Source organism: Diadema antillarum, unplaced genomic scaffold, assembly GCF_040938485.1.
Source record: "Diadema antillarum isolate AM-2024a unplaced genomic scaffold, OU_Dant_1.0 seq00000383_RagTag, whole genome shotgun sequence".
NCBI classification, from domain to species: Eukaryota; Metazoa; Echinodermata; class Echinoidea; order Diadematoida; family Diadematidae; genus Diadema; species Diadema antillarum.
In genome coordinates this window covers 1,505,496-1,521,109 of record NW_027271381.1, presented here as the reverse complement: position 1 = coordinate 1,521,109, position 15,614 = coordinate 1,505,496, and the positions used below count along the sequence as shown (strand labels likewise).

At 39.0% G+C, this 15,614-nt stretch overlaps 1 protein-coding gene across 1 annotated transcript; it reads right to left on the bottom strand.

Moving 5' to 3' along the window:
* Positions 1-6,432: 6,432 nt before the first annotated feature.
* Positions 6,433-13,953, bottom strand: LOC139731713 (ATP synthase subunit C lysine N-methyltransferase-like). Its single transcript, XM_071642591.1, has 3 exons — positions 13,647-13,953; positions 9,025-9,213; positions 6,433-6,884 (listed from the first exon to the last, which is right to left on the bottom strand). Exons 1-3 carry the CDS (start codon positions 13,938-13,940, stop codon positions 6,678-6,680), a joined length of 690 nt encoding a protein of 229 aa, XP_071498692.1. The 5' UTR covers positions 13,941-13,953; the 3' UTR covers positions 6,433-6,677.
* Between the last annotated feature and the right edge of the window lie 1,661 nt (positions 13,954-15,614).

Below are 15,614 nucleotides of genomic sequence, written 5' to 3'. Positions count from 1 at the left end.
CGTCAGAGTTTGGCTGTTAAACGTGGCTATCTTGAGAGGCTGCTTACATCTTCAGCTGTGAAAGAGTGAGATACGAACATGTGGCATTTGTACTTGTTGCAGTAATGATAAGGAACCTTAAATTCAATTCTCAACTGATTAACTAAGTATCTTAGATTGAAACTTGTCAATGATCTATATTTAATGGCGCATAGATAGGCCTCTGTATCACTATGTGTGCAATGCCAGTTAGCAACGTCAGTTTGAATCTGCATTATTACTATCTATTCAGCATTTGTAGGGGGCACGTGAAAAATCAAAACAAACAAACAAACAGAACAAGCGTAGTATAAGAAATCAGGCTTCCCCTGATGTGCTTCCCTAAGTTGCCGGACGGGGAAAGAGCAATCAGGAATTACAGTGTACGATGTATAATACGGCATTTGGTCTTTCCAATCAAGAATATACACCACCTAGGCCTACAGGTTTTACCTCACAAAATATTTCTCTCATTTCATCTCGCATGGATTTCACAATACCTTTAGCAGCATTCCTTTAAAAAAAATATGATGCAACGTCTTCAAATTGCAACTTAACCCACTAACAAGTAATTTAGCCACATTACACTTCTCCTGCCTTCTCTCGACTGATTCCAAGGTTACAAACGCGTTCACTGTGATTGGTAATGCTCCTGCTTGTATTATGCACTTATTCGTCAGCTAGCTTTCATTAGTAGAATAACGTGACCCTGCAAAAGCCATAACGCAGCCTTTGCCTTTTCAACACTTTGTTCCACAGATTTCGAGAATTTCGAGATTTCGAGTCGCGCATTTATATATTCAGGCTCCATCTGTGGCACGGACACCTTTTTTCATTTACGATAATATCCCTGTATTATTCTGTGTTAGTTACAATATTGTGACAGTCCAGTTTAACGCCAGTCGATGGAAAGTGCACTTTTTAAGAAACCGCTGGTATCATTGCTGTTAGCCTTTGGCCGAGTTGAGAATTGGATGTATCAGCATCTTTTAGTTTACCCCAGTGATGTCTCCGTATTTTGCCTTTATTCACCACGGAAAGTATAGCAGCGCTCTTTTCCAAGAGTGGCTCAACTGAAAACAATAAAAAATGGACAAACTCTATCCTGCTTTGAATTACTAACAGTTTTACATTACAGGCCGATGTGCCACGACTTTGAAGAACTTTCTTCAGATACCTGATTTGTCCTTTAGACTTCTAAAACACACACACACACACACACACACACACACACTTATAATATATTATTCACTACACTGACGAAGGTCCTACGCGGGTTGAAAATTTTGTGAATAAAAACCTTGTCGGATCTACAGATGGCGTATTTGAGACTCATATAATATGTATATATATATATATATATATATATATATGTTATATACATGTTGAGTAATTCGTAGTCAACTTGATGGTACAATAATATTAAAAACAAAACAGAACAGAACTCGAGCTCAAGCTGTCAATACCAAGTTTGTTTCTTTTTGACACACAAATTTTCGGGCTCCTCGCCCTTTATCAAGTACATGTATATGCATGTATATCGTATCACAATATTCTCTCTACTTTCTCAACGCCGTCAACAAAGTCATTGCGTCCCTGTAGAAACAAACATTACATAGCAGAATATTGTATTAATAAATCAAGTAATCTTTCAATGTAGATGAAAACGTGAATAAACAGAAAATCAGAGACAATAATCACGTCACATAATTATCATTCCTTCATGGATGGTCTCTAGAACGCTCTTGTATATAATTTTTCATGGCATGCAGCATGTAACGAGATGTATCTCCATGTATTCTTCAAAAATGTTGTCATTGCTGGTAAGTATGCAGACAATGCTGCGAGACAAAAATCAGTCATTCACAAAGTTACAACGAATGGCCGATTTATTTGACTCGATCCACCTTTGATAATCGTTTGATACATGCACTCGTACGGTCACATCACAACTGAGCAAATTAATACATCACAGCAGTAGAGGGCAGGCCATCAGAAAGCGTTGATGTAAACTGCACCGATTCGACTGTCACTGCCGTGCGGTCAATATGGCGATGATACCTACACTGAGGTTACCGAATTAAGTACATGTGTATATTTGACCTTTGACCCCACTTTACACAGCCAAGATGGCATCTGAGCAAAAAGTTGTTGTTTATTGAAATGATTCTTGCAACATGGTCCTTACGTGTGCAAAATGTGGGAAAGATATGACATGTATCTACCAAGATTTCCTACCCAAGATGGTGTCGGAGGAAGTATTTGATACATGTATTTATGAAATGATGTATGTGACATGAACTAAACATGTGCAAAATATGGGGTTGATAGGACTTATTGTTCTTGATCTATTGCACAGAAAGTGAAAGAAAGGCAGAAAAATAAAGAAAAAGTTGAAGTATTGTATAGAAATTTAAAGAAGAAAAAAAGGATCAGAAAAAGTTAGGAAAGGAGAATAAGACTTACTGAAGAAAAAGAAAAAGCATAAGGGTTTTTAAAAAAGCAAAAGAATTGCTTGGGGTGAGCCTCGAACACGGGACCTTTGGTTTAAAGTCAGATGCACTATCCACTGACCTATTTCATCCCCCCCCCCCCCCCCAATAGGCTCTGCGTATTAAGGAAAATGATGCTACATCGAAGCCAAGTGCCAATTTCAACCATGTTTTTCGACGTGATCCTAACGTCTAATGAAAAAACGGAGGGTACATTACATATACGATAGCCCAAAGTCTCAGCTACAACATATTAAAATCTGGGAGAAATTCACTGAAGGGTATTAAAAGTGAGCTAGTGCTCGATGAAGACAGTCATGTCAATTTTCATTTCCAGAAAAACTGCACTCCCATAGAGATAACACGTAAACTCGTCAAATTTGTTAAGCTTACTTTCAATCCATTTTTACGAGGTGATGACGTCATCAAATCAAAATTTTGATATTACATTACTGAAAGAGCGTTCAATAAGCTACAACATACTGAAATCTGGGTGAAAATTGGCCATGGTCAAGTGGGATACGCTTGAATAAACTTGAAATTTGATGACGTCATTTTGAAAATTTGCCTTTTTAAATTCATTGAGAAATTTGATATCTTTTAATCATTTTTCCAGCATCGGCAACCCATAAAATGACACGGACAACTCATCAGCTTTCAGAATATGTAAAGAAAATGGAGGGGGGGGGGGGGTCGTCGTCCATCCTGACGAGTAAAATCGGATTTAAAATTGGCGGTTTTTTGGCATAGTTACACTGTATATCGCCATTAACGCGCGTGCGGAATTTCAACTTTGACGGGCCCGTATGACGTCATATTGAGCCTGATTGACTTGAAACTCGGTAGAATTATTTCTTGATATTTTAGACATCCGATACATGTAAAACTAGAAATGTTGCTATGGCGACTGATGCCTCCGCCATAATGCATGATTCTCCCAATAGGCGTATAGTACAATGTCTTCACAATGTGTGATCCACAGAGTTTCACATGACTGGCAAAATATTGAAATGACAGGTTTGTCAGAAATGTCTCGAACTGGGTTTGCTATAATTTTGCTAAGAGTGCAGGTACACATATTTTGGGAAATTGAGAATTTTTACTTGAATTCTGACGAGTTTATGCATTGAGTAATTTCCAAGGTATGAAGAAAGAGTGTAATGACGGTACAAAATAGATTTATTTTTGTTTTTGTTTTTGTTTGTTTGTTTTTTTTTTGGGGGGGGGGCATTGAAACCTGGCCTTTGACCTCTCAACCTTTGACCTTTGACCTTCTGGCTGAAAATTTTGCCGGAGTATCTCCATTAGGTAATGCATGTATATATTAAGTTTTAAAACTAATAATGCAATCATTGCATATATTAGTATATGAGGAAAATAGTACAATATTTGTGGAGTTGACCTTGACCTTTGACCCCGAACTATTGACCCATGACCCCTAAATTCCCTAGATAATCCCTGCCAGTCAGTACATGCGTATGTACCAAGTTCCATGAAGATACATTGAACCATTTGCGAGAAAAGTGATATTGCAATATTTTCACCTAACCTTTGACCTTTTGACCTTTGACCTTTTGACATGAATTTCTCTCTGGAGAATCTTTATGCAGTAGTACATGTCCACACCAAGTTTCAAGAAAATACCTTTGGGCATTGCATAGATATGGGGGAAATTGCAACATTTGTGGCATTTGACCTTGACCTTTTGACCTTTGACCTCCTGCCAATGTCACTAAAATCTACTCAACTAATTGTCCCATCATACATCATCCTTGGACCAAGTTTGGTGAAAGCTGCTTCATCCAGTTTTGAGTTATCACGTAAACAGATAAATTTTAGGATTTGACCTAGATCTTTGACCTTTGACCTCTGTCCGATTTCACTGAAAAACGAATCAAGTAATTGTCCCATAATACATCATCCTCCAACAAAATTTGGTGAAATTTGCTCATCCAGTCTTGAGTTATCGCGCAAATGGATAAAATTTCATGATTTGACCTTGACCTTTGACCTTTAGCCGATTTCACCCAAAATCTAATTAGATAATTGCCCCATCATACTTCATACTTGGGCCAAGTTTGGTAAAATTCCAGTAAATATTACTAAAGTTATCGCGTAAACGAAAGCGGACGGACGTACGGACGGATGGACAACCCGAAAACATAATGCCTCTGGCACTTCATGGCGAAGGCATAAAAAAACCCAGGAAATTTCCATGCCATATGAGCTGCATGTGCATACATGCCCGCGCGTGTACGCTCTAAATGACCTGAAACAGGTGCAAAACAATTTTGAGCTCGATTGGAGCATGTGAAAATTTCAACGCGCGCGTACGCGTACGATTAACCCTAACTTACCGGGGAAGGGGAGGGCCATAATGCCCCCCCCCCCCCGACACTTCGCGCGACATCTCCGCAACACGAGAACGCATCCACATGACGATTCATGACAATTTACCTTGAAGCCTTGCGCAACTTTTAAGACCAAATTTGCGATGTCCGGCTACGCGCTTTCGAAGTTACGCAACATTATGTAAGTGCATGCCAGACTGAAAATTGCTCAAAACCGTGATTTTGTGTACAAAACTAATGCAAATCAGGTTTCTATCTGAAATTCGTAATTGTATCATTATTTTTACTTTTAGTGATTAAAAACAATTCATTTTGTTTCTCATGATTGAAATAGTGTTGCCAATGATTCCCATTGAAAAAAACAATAAAGAAAGTAAAAAAAGAGAAATGCATAAGAAATTATAAAAACACTAAAATACATAAGATATCAAAATTGACACCAATTTTTTTTGGACCTATATTTAATCAGAATTCACCAAAGAGTCCTCAAGCAAAAAAATTTGAAGTTTGGGGGCTTTATTTAATGATTTCCAGCCAAATTCTAATTTTATGCATGAATTAACATAATTAACTCATATAAAATAAAATAAAGCGACTTATTGAAATTTAACAACACAGCCCTATAGATTGCGTCATGAGTGACGTGTGTGCCAATTTTTGTAACGAACGCACGAATCACGGCTGAGATCATAGGGGGGGGGGGGTCATCATGCCCCCCCCCCCCCCCCCCCCCCCCCAAGATTTTAAGCTCACGATATAGCCCCGGTAAGTTAGTGTTAAAGTGTAGAGATGAATTTTGAAGACATGAGTTGAAAGACTTTAATCTGAAATATATGTGATGTCAATTTCATTGAAAAATTCCATTCCATCTAGGAGATATCAATGAGAAAGAGATTTCAGATAATGATGTCATAGTGACGTCATGATTGACTAATTACAATGATACATTAGATCTGTTGTCCTTATGACATGATGCATATATATAACATGTATGGTGTAAGTTTGAAATTGATAGTTGGAGGACTTTTTGAGTTTACCTTTGCACAGCATTTGGTGGGAAAGAAATACAGAATCAGTACATAATTATACAGAAGGTACTCAGAGGATACTCAGATCACCTAATAATCTAAACAATTATGGGCACAGCTAGTTCATTCAATATGCTAACCAGCGTTGTATGTCTTATTTAACCTCAATTAAACTGTCACTTAACTTGTACAAAGTGGATGTATGTTGCACAATTTTGACAACTAATTAAGTTCATAGAGCGGAAAACCAAAAATGTAGCTGATGAATAACAAACGAGGAAAATTATACTACTCTAGAAGCAAGTGCAGTTCAAGAAGAAAAAGTGGCATCTGCAGTTGCAAAAGAGATGAACCAAGATGGGATGCATGATACCAGAACTGCATATGCTTCCTCCTGCATTCTAAAATATCATTTATACATGCTGAAAGAGGATGAGGGGAAAGGAGCGAAACAAATGGGTGGATATCATATGGCTGATGAAAATAGAACAGTTGTACTTTGACATTAACTTTTTAGGCAGACAAGTACATGCATGTATTTACCAAATTTTCACCTATACTGCAAAGACTCTTCTGTCACAGTAATTAAGTTCTCCTGTAATTCCAAAGGTACCACTTTTGGAAAGATACAAATCTATGTTGAAGTGTAGTCACCAATTCATTTCTATCCACAAAACCACAACAATCAGTTCCATCTTTTCATAGCATAACACGGACACAAGGTGATATACCTCTCTATGCATAGTGTATCACACACAGTCATGATTAATTTAGTAAACACAATCCTGTCATGAATCTCCAACATGATCACATCCAGGATATGGCTTTGAGTCAGTCTTATTGTTTGGATTGCTGGTGGCACCATAGAGCCAAACCTCATCAACTCCCTCTCCTTTTGAAGTCAAAGGCTCCCAATTTGGCACAGGGAAGCGGCATGCAACAACAGATGCTGTTGGCTTCATCTCCTGTGAGATCTTCTCCTCTAAGGCATTCATCTGGCAGAGAAAGCAAACAAACATAACAAAGTAATGAGAACACAGTCAACACCATGCATGCTGGCTCTAGTGAAACAAATAAAGACACATATAAAAATTGAGATTGTTTTCACTCTTCCAAAAGTTGCTTCTTGAACATATAAAGTCTCTCATTGGCTCAGATAAAAATCTTGTAATTTGTCTGATGATGTAATCAACATTTCAGAAGTTTGCTTCTGTTGCATTCTTTATGACATTACAAATATGTACCTTTATTTTCTTGATGAAAACTGTGAATACTATTTCAGCACTACCAGCCAGTGAGCAATAAACTACTGCTGATTGTGCATGGCAAAGGATGTTGACATCCCTCAGCCTATGCACAACAAAACCTTGTGACTACATGCTAACGCATTCACAATATTTTTTTCTGAAACTAAACATACAGTACATGTTACATCATCACATGCTTTAGAACTATAAACAGATGATAATTAGTTTGAAATCTAACTTAAGTACAATCATCTTTTTTTTTCTTTTTTTTTGCCAGGCAATTCCTGTTGAAATTCAAAGTACAGCTGTAGTGAGAAGAAACACTCGTGTTGAGAATTGACAGTTACAGCATGACTGGGATCACTTGCAAGGCAGCTGTTTATCACACCAGCACCAGCAATAGCACCTAACTTGAAATCGCCCAATGGCTGATTACAAATGAAATTCATTTAAAAAAAGAGGAAAAATGTCATTACCAAACTAATGTATGATTTCATTTGGGAGGTTGCTTTAACAGGACTTTCACATGACTGACTACAATGTGCATAGTCAATCAAATAAGATTTCAATGAATTCTTACAACTCATAATCAGTGATGGAGGAAGTTCCTGAAAATAAAGCAGTTGTGTCTCTCTCTTCTGCAGGCCCATTAATCTTTTCTTATGTCTAATGGCAATAGACATTATGGAATGTATCAATTTTTTAATCAAACTGCTTCATAATTCACAAGCAAGAAATAAAATGTATCAAATTTCCAGAATTGCATGGTCATTAACAGCACAGAAATACTGCACGTTAAAAATTAATCAACCCTAATGGTTCTGTAATGAGAAATAAGTGTTACAAATGTACTTGTTACTGGTTTCTCACCAAAACTCACATTTGAATTACTTAAACAAGGAAAAGTAGAAATTACGCGGTGCGTAATATATGTCCCCGCCGGAAGTAGCATTTTGTAACAAAATGTACAATACAGGTCAAAAAATCAAGGTCAAAGGTCAAAGAAGTCAAAGGTCAAAATTCTGTGTAGAAGTGTTGAAGCCCTCACCTAGTGCCATCACATAAAGCAAACGGAATCGAAATCGGGTTAGAAATGGCGAAGGAGTAGCATTTTGTAGCAAAATGTACAATACAGGTCCAAAAATCAAGGTCAAAGGTCAAAGAAGTCAAAGGTCAAAATTCTGTGTAGAAGTGTTGAAGCCCTCACCTAGTGCCATCACATAAAGCAAACGGAATCGAAATAGGGTTAGAAATGGCGAAGGAGTAGCATTTTGTAGCAAAATGTACAATATAGGTCAAAAAATCAAGGTCAAAGGTCAAAGAAGTCAAAGGTCAAAATTCTGTGTAGAAGTTTTGAAGCCCTCACCTAGTGCCATCACATAAAGCAAACGGAATCGAAATCGGGCTAGAAATGGCGAAGGAGTAGCATTTTGTAGCCAAATGTACAATAATACAGGTCAAAAATCAAGGTCAAAGGTCAAAGAAGTCAAAGGTCAAAATTCTGTGTAGAAGTTTTGAAGCCCTCACCTAGTGCCATCACATAAAGCAAACGGAATCGAAATCGGGTTAGAAATGGCGAAGGAGTAGCATTTTGTAGCAAAATGTACAATATAGGTCAAAGGTCAAGGTCAAAGGTCACGACTGAAATTCTGTGTAGAAGTTTCAAAGCTCCCATGTAGTGCTATCATATAAAGCAAACAGAATCAAAATTGGCTCATAAATGACAGAGAAGTAGCAAATTGAAGATTTTGATCACACACGGACGCACACACGGACGGACGGACGGACGGACGGACGGACACACGGACACACACACGTACGGAGCCCGTTTCATAGTCCCCTGCTCGAACTCGTTCGGCGGGGACAATAACATCAATGTTGTTCTTACCATTTGTGACACACCAAATATGACAATGACATCAAATTTCCCCAGGTCAACATTCCAAAGATTTGTACGATGAAATGAGGTTCTCTGCTGGATGCCAGCTTGTCGAGCTGCGATCCGAGAATACCAGACAAGCCAGGGGTTGAGTTCATAGCCTATGCCATGGTAGCCTTGCTTTGCTGCCTCAATGACCTTGAAAGACAAACACAGGGCATGAAATAAGGTTTTTTGATGGACAAGGCCACATTTAAAAGGGTGCTTTTTAGCTGGGGCAAAGTGGCCTTGAATACCCCAAAATTTCAAGGGACATCAAGGCATTAGCAAGGGCATTAAGACCACTTTTAAAGGGCAGCTAATGTTGGTCAAATGTGCACCAAGGCATTTTTTTTTCTAAAATAACAACTAGGGCAATGTAAGGCACTTTGGGACCAGAACTGCAATACTTAGTATGACACACACACACACACGCATTTCATACAGGGCTGGAAATAAAATCTATGAAGGTCAAAGCAACTTTTACTTTTAAATACATTAAAAGGGCACTTTTTAGCTTGGGGGCAAAGTAGCCATGGATACCCCCAAAATTTTAAGGGGCATCATGGCCATTTGAAAGAGCATTAAAGGCCATTTTTAAAGGGAAGCTAATTCTTACTTACTTTCTTCTTGGGCAGTGGGAGATAATTAAGAATTAAGAAATAAAGAAAAGAAGAGAAATAGCCTTATTTTAGGCCAATTAAAAGAAAGAAATAGAATCATAACATTTGAAATCCTGCCAGTGGTCTTGCCCCGGACCTTCGACTTGTGCTAGCTTCGAAACATTCTTTCCTTGTTTATTCCCCAAAGCCCCAGAGTTGTTTATGACCTCCAGGAATGCACACAGTGCATGGTTTCTGCTCTCTACTCCCCCATCCCCAAGTCTGGCACCTCCCTATTGTGGGATTTTTCTTTTTTTTTCTTTTTTTTTCTTCAAGACGATGTTCACACACAGTCAAACTACGCTGTACCTCCACACGAGTGCACGTTTTGTTTAGTTTAAATGGGTTTATTTTTTAATCCTGAATGATCACAATCCTCTATCATCTACACGTGGAGCATGCAGAGTCACCTAAAGGCAGCTTACTGCTAGCAGAAAACAGCAGGCAATTTTCTTTGTTGCTTTTCACATTTTAAAGTGAATATTTTTGCGCAACTGATTTTTTTGTTGGGCCCATTAAGGAGAGTATCCAGGGATGCCAAGTTCAAAAAATTTGTATGAGTGAGATTTTCATGACTCAGCATCTCGGCACGCGAATGTGCGCGCGAGCGATGGTGTGGGAGGGGTTTTTCCCTCCTGTGGCCTCCCACGGTAGGGAGCTTTTTCAATTTTTAGCTCAATGATGGGATCAGGTGCATACTTAAAGGACAAGTTCACCTTCATAAACATAAGAATTGAGAGAATGTAGCAATATTAGTAGCACACATCATTGAAAGTTTGAGGAAAATCAGACAATCCGTTCAAAAGTTATGAATTTTTGAAGTTTTTTTGCAGTACCCGCTGGATGAGAAGACTACTGCAGTGTATGAATAACTTAGATGTCACATGCGTACAACAATATAAGGAAAATATAAAGAGAATTTCACAAAATTCCATCTTTTGAAAAAAGTACACATTCCCCTGACTCGTTACCGATAAATGTTATGGGTAATATTATTCCCCCTGCCTTTAGAAAGAGGCAAGTCAATTGCTCTTTTATTATGCGAAAAAAATGAAAATATGTTGAATTTTCTTTTATATTTTCTTTATGCTGTTGTACGCATATGATTCACAAGCTGTAGTAGTCTCCTCATCCAGCGGTTCCAACACAAAAATTTAAAAAATTCATAACTTTTGCATCGATTGTCCAATTTTCCTCAAACTTTCACTGATGTGTTCTACTAATATTGTTGCATTTTCTCAATCCTTATGTTTATGAAAGTGAACTTGTCCTTTAAGTGACCATCTTTTTTTTACTTATTTTGAAAGACAAAAGGGAAATATACCTTCAATTGCAACTATTACTTTAATCTTTTGAGCTCTGCTCATTATTATAGGCCCAAGTTACAGACTTCGCCCAATGAGTGAGAAAAATGGGTGCCGTGTGTGAGATCGTGAGACGACCCCTAAATGCTTGAGTCTCACGCAGAATGCGTGAGACTTGGTAGCTTTGAGTATCACAGGTTTTTGATTCCATGAAATCAAAACATCATCTATTGTACTACTACTGGATTATATGGCAAGCAAAAAAAAAAAAAAAATCCCAGGTGCTTTTGTTTTTGCGCTAGTTTCTAGATGTGTAAACTGCGCACAAATTTGAACACTGCGAAAATGTTCACTTTTACAGTACCAGTGTTGTACCATTACTTGTTAATACTGCCAAAAAAACTCAACTTTTGTCACCACAGTCACAGAAAACAGAACCCCAAAATGAAGAGAGGGGCATGATGGCCAAAAGAAAAACGGCACAACTAGCATCTTTGACCACGCACAGGGGCACAATGAACAAAAGAAAAAGGGAAGGTAAATGAATGGCTTTTAGAATAATCAGGGGCATCACAGCCAACCAAAAAAGAGGCATTCCATTGACAGCCATGCCTATGCATTGCGGTCGCTGGCCATCAACTAACTTGAGCCCTGACCATAGATCGATCAGGGGCCATATTCTGAGAGCTTATTAATATTACATGTAAAGTGTCTGATTAGCACTTAATTACCGAATTGGTATTCTGAGAGCATGATTAAGTAGGGGGTATATCAACTACCATAGCAACAAGCATTTTGGCGGGAAGGACCTACGCGTTTGCGCGCGTATCAATGCGCGTGCACCTCTGAGAGGACTTAATCACAGAGTTAATTACGAATCGGTATTCTGAGGGTGTAATTAAGTATGAAAGTTAATGGAAAACTTAATGATACCAAAGAGTGTCATGAACTACTCCGATATCATGCATTACATCGTGTTTTCTCCGCCACAATGATGCTTACCGTCTTCGGTAACCGAGGAGCGGTTGAATCTTGTTATCATGGTATCCGTAGAATTCAGATAAAAAAAGAAATATAGCCGATCTTTGAGGAATTTTGTCATTTTATGTGAGCAAAGAGGTTGAGAACTTCGCGTGCGTAGGTGAGGGGTTGTAATCAAATACCAGAGTGTGCGCACAGAGCTCTTAGGTTGTAATTACAGGGGGCGTGGAGGAGCGCGCATTGAGGGCATATTTGCGCGTGTAATCATCATTTTGGCTTCTAACAACGCGTCTGATTGGATGGAATAACAATTAGATGGGAGGGACCCAAGATAATTACAGGGGACTTAATTACGTCCTCAGAATACCGATTTTGCCCATGATTAAGGGCCTATTAACTTCACATCTTAATCATGAAGTTAATTAGACTTACAATGTAATTACAACCTCAGAATACCACCCCTGATAGTGCACTACTGCCACTGGCACTGGTACTAGATAGTACTTATCACTGTATTGATCTATAGTTCTAGTCTTACAGTAAATTTACGTTAACATGTTCTTAGCTTTTGACGTATTGTCAATAACAGCATACTGTAATTACAGCAGCATACAATTATACAACATGGAGCTTCTACGTACCAGCTCAGTTCGGGAAACCCACTCACAAGGGGGGCCTCTCCTTATAAGTAACCCGTCCCCCTTATAAGTAACCCCGTCCCCCTTATAAGTAACCCCCGGGGCACCCCTTATAAGGAGTCTCCACGCTTTTTTGCAATGCAACGCGAAAATGAAAGGACTGCGGCAATTCGCTTGATTATGTCCATAAAGCTTCACAAGTTTCCTAGTTACTCACGAAATTGAGCAAAATCGGTTTGAGGCATCATATCTAAAATCATGGATTTAAATGCGATGTCAAACGACCCATGCGAATGCTGAAATGCGAGCGATTACTGGCGCGAGTGTCGCCAGGCGCGGCGGCGCGGCAATGCTTGAGTGCAGACGTGGCGACTGAGTACGGAGACTCGTACTCAGTCGCCACGTCTGCACTCAAGCATTGCCGCGCCGCCGCGCCTGGCGACACTCGCGCCAGTAATCGCTCGCATTTCAGCATTCGCATGGGTCGTTGGACATCGCATTTAAATCCATGATTTTAGATATGATGCCTCAAACCGATTTTGCTCAAATTTCGTGAGTAACTAGGAAACTTATGAAGCTTTATGGACATAATCAAGCGAATTGCCGCAGTCCTTTCATTTTCGCGTTGCATTGCAAAAAAGCGTGGAGACTCCTTATAAGGGGTGCCCGGGGGTTACAGGGGGACGGGGTTACTTATAAGGGGGACGGGTTACTTATAAGGAGGGGCCCCCCTTGTGAGTGGGTTTCCCGAACTGAGCTAGCTAGGCACACCTCCTACACGTTACACTGTGAAGGCTCAAAGTCAACGTTACTCGTGACGTTAGACCTGGCGGCTATAAACAACGTTTTAATAGACGGTCGACCTAGGTCTAGCTTATTTATTTATAATCAAAACCAGGACACTGTTTTTCTCCTACGAAATCATTTAAATTATTGTCATATCATCAAAGGCCTGCTAAATTTCTTGTACATATACATTTTGTATACCATATGCTAAATCTACTCACGATTCTTCCGTCCCCACTTCCAAGATCGACCAGTAAGCCTTTTCCGCTAGTCCCATCTACTGTGCTATGTGTTTGTTGATATACTGCGGTCCTTCGAAGTATGGAGAAGACATTGGCAACTTGATCCGTGGTTGCGGGGACATAGGGAAGACAGACCCGTCTGAACGCTGGAAGCACGAACGGCGTCGCAACAGCGTATAGGCCGCCCACAACAGCCCCCGTAACACCAAGTATAATCGCTCCTTTCCCCAGTTTCTTGCGCTTACTGTGGTCATTTGCATTTAAAGTGGCCATAGGTGAATTTACACTCACGGCAAGCCACAGTACCACGTAGTAATACTAATACTAGTATTCTATTCATAGACCTTGCACAAGAATGATAATTATGATACAGACTTCATTCACATTTCACGTGTCAGCAGACAGAGGGAGCATCACGCAGATATGCTTGTACGCGTGCACGCACACGCAGCACTAAATACAAAAAACACGCCGATCCGATCGATAGCACGCGGTGTGTGAATACATGATTGTGTATTAACCCTATTAAGCCCAAGCTATTTTGACCCCTCGCGGGATCGCAGGCACAAGGGGGGAGGGGGGGGGGGGGGGCACATTGTGCCCCCCATATAACTTTTTTATTATTTGTAGTCCATGGGTCAAGACCCGAAAAATGGGTTATTGGTACCACTTGAGGTGGCAAAACCTTTTTGGTGTCATTTTGTTTGTCGGACATAGATATGCTTATCAAGATACGATAGCATTTCCAAATGAGTAGCTATAGTCATAATAAATGAATATTTAACCATTTTGGTCTCGTTTTTATATCCCTATACTTCTGAATCGAAACTACTAGTAACCACTATACAAAAAAGAGCACTGTCTTCTGTATGCCCACAGGTATTCCGTTGTTGTTGTTTTAAATTTGAGGCGTACATCATTCATTCATGAATATTTACGCCTTATAATGTCTACTAAAATTTATACAATTATCTTTTTTGTTATTATCATTATTTAACACAAATTCAAATTAATTCCGCTGCATACTGCCGCAATTGTGGAGATTCTTTAAACAGACTGTCACCACCCATCATTGGTCGTTTTTGTGTATTTTCTGGCCAGTCGCGGTGCGCTTAGTCTTAATTCAAGGCAGCGAAGGGAATATCCAAAGGGTTGTGATGTCCACAGCTGTCACGCGGTGCACTTAGTCTTTATCTAGCTAGAACAATGTACCGTTATCATACGTAAAGTTCCTAATAAAAGGGATTATCTACACTGTTTTTATGCTACCCTCTCAACAAATACATCAGTTTTAAACAAAAATCACTCTGTTCATTTGCAATATCATCTATCATAATGTATTGTAGTGTATCAGTACATTGTTTTTGCATTATCTTTCATTGTTGGATGGAACTAAAGCGACATTGGCGTGGTAGTAGCATTTTCACGGTAGCATTTTCACCGGAAAATGATAGATAATTGAAAAATACGGTAAAATTCACGAGGAATTACTTTTGTTGTTGTTGTTTTTAGATAAAGGAATATGCACTGTATTATAATCATCCATTATTATCACCCATGGAGGGCGCTATTTTCCAAAATATAAAGAAATACATAGGAAATATGCTAAAAACATGATTTTTCTGCATAATTACTTTATCCCCATTATATATGTCTTATTATAGACCAATCATTTTCAAATGATAAGCAAGTGGAATCTTATTATTTGTTATGGTTGAAATTTCTCAAGGTCACCACATGGGGCGCTATTCGTGTCAACATAATAATACATTATGAGACCTGAGATGAACTTGGGATGGGTACATGTACAGTTATGACATTTCATATTTGTATAATAGTGGAATTTCAAGATTGCAAATTGAAAATATGATAAACTAATGATATTAGAGGCATAGCCTGGGTGAGGGAATCAAAATAACACAAAATAGAAGGGCAATCTTTACAAAG

Excerpts from the sequence above, each read along its gene's own strand:
- LOC139731713 (XM_071642591.1), bottom strand. The coding sequence starts at position 13,940 with ATGGCCACTTTAAATGCAAATGACCACAGTAAGCGCAAGAAACTGGGG. Across the intron at positions 9,214-13,646 it reads GAAGTGGGGACGGAAGAATC|GTCATTGAGGCAGCAAAGCA; the intron begins GTGAGTAGATTT and ends TTGTCTTTCAAG. Across the intron at positions 6,885-9,024 it reads TATTTGGTGTGTCACAAATG|ATGAATGCCTTAGAGGAGAA; the intron begins GTAAGAACAACA and ends TTTCTCTGCCAG.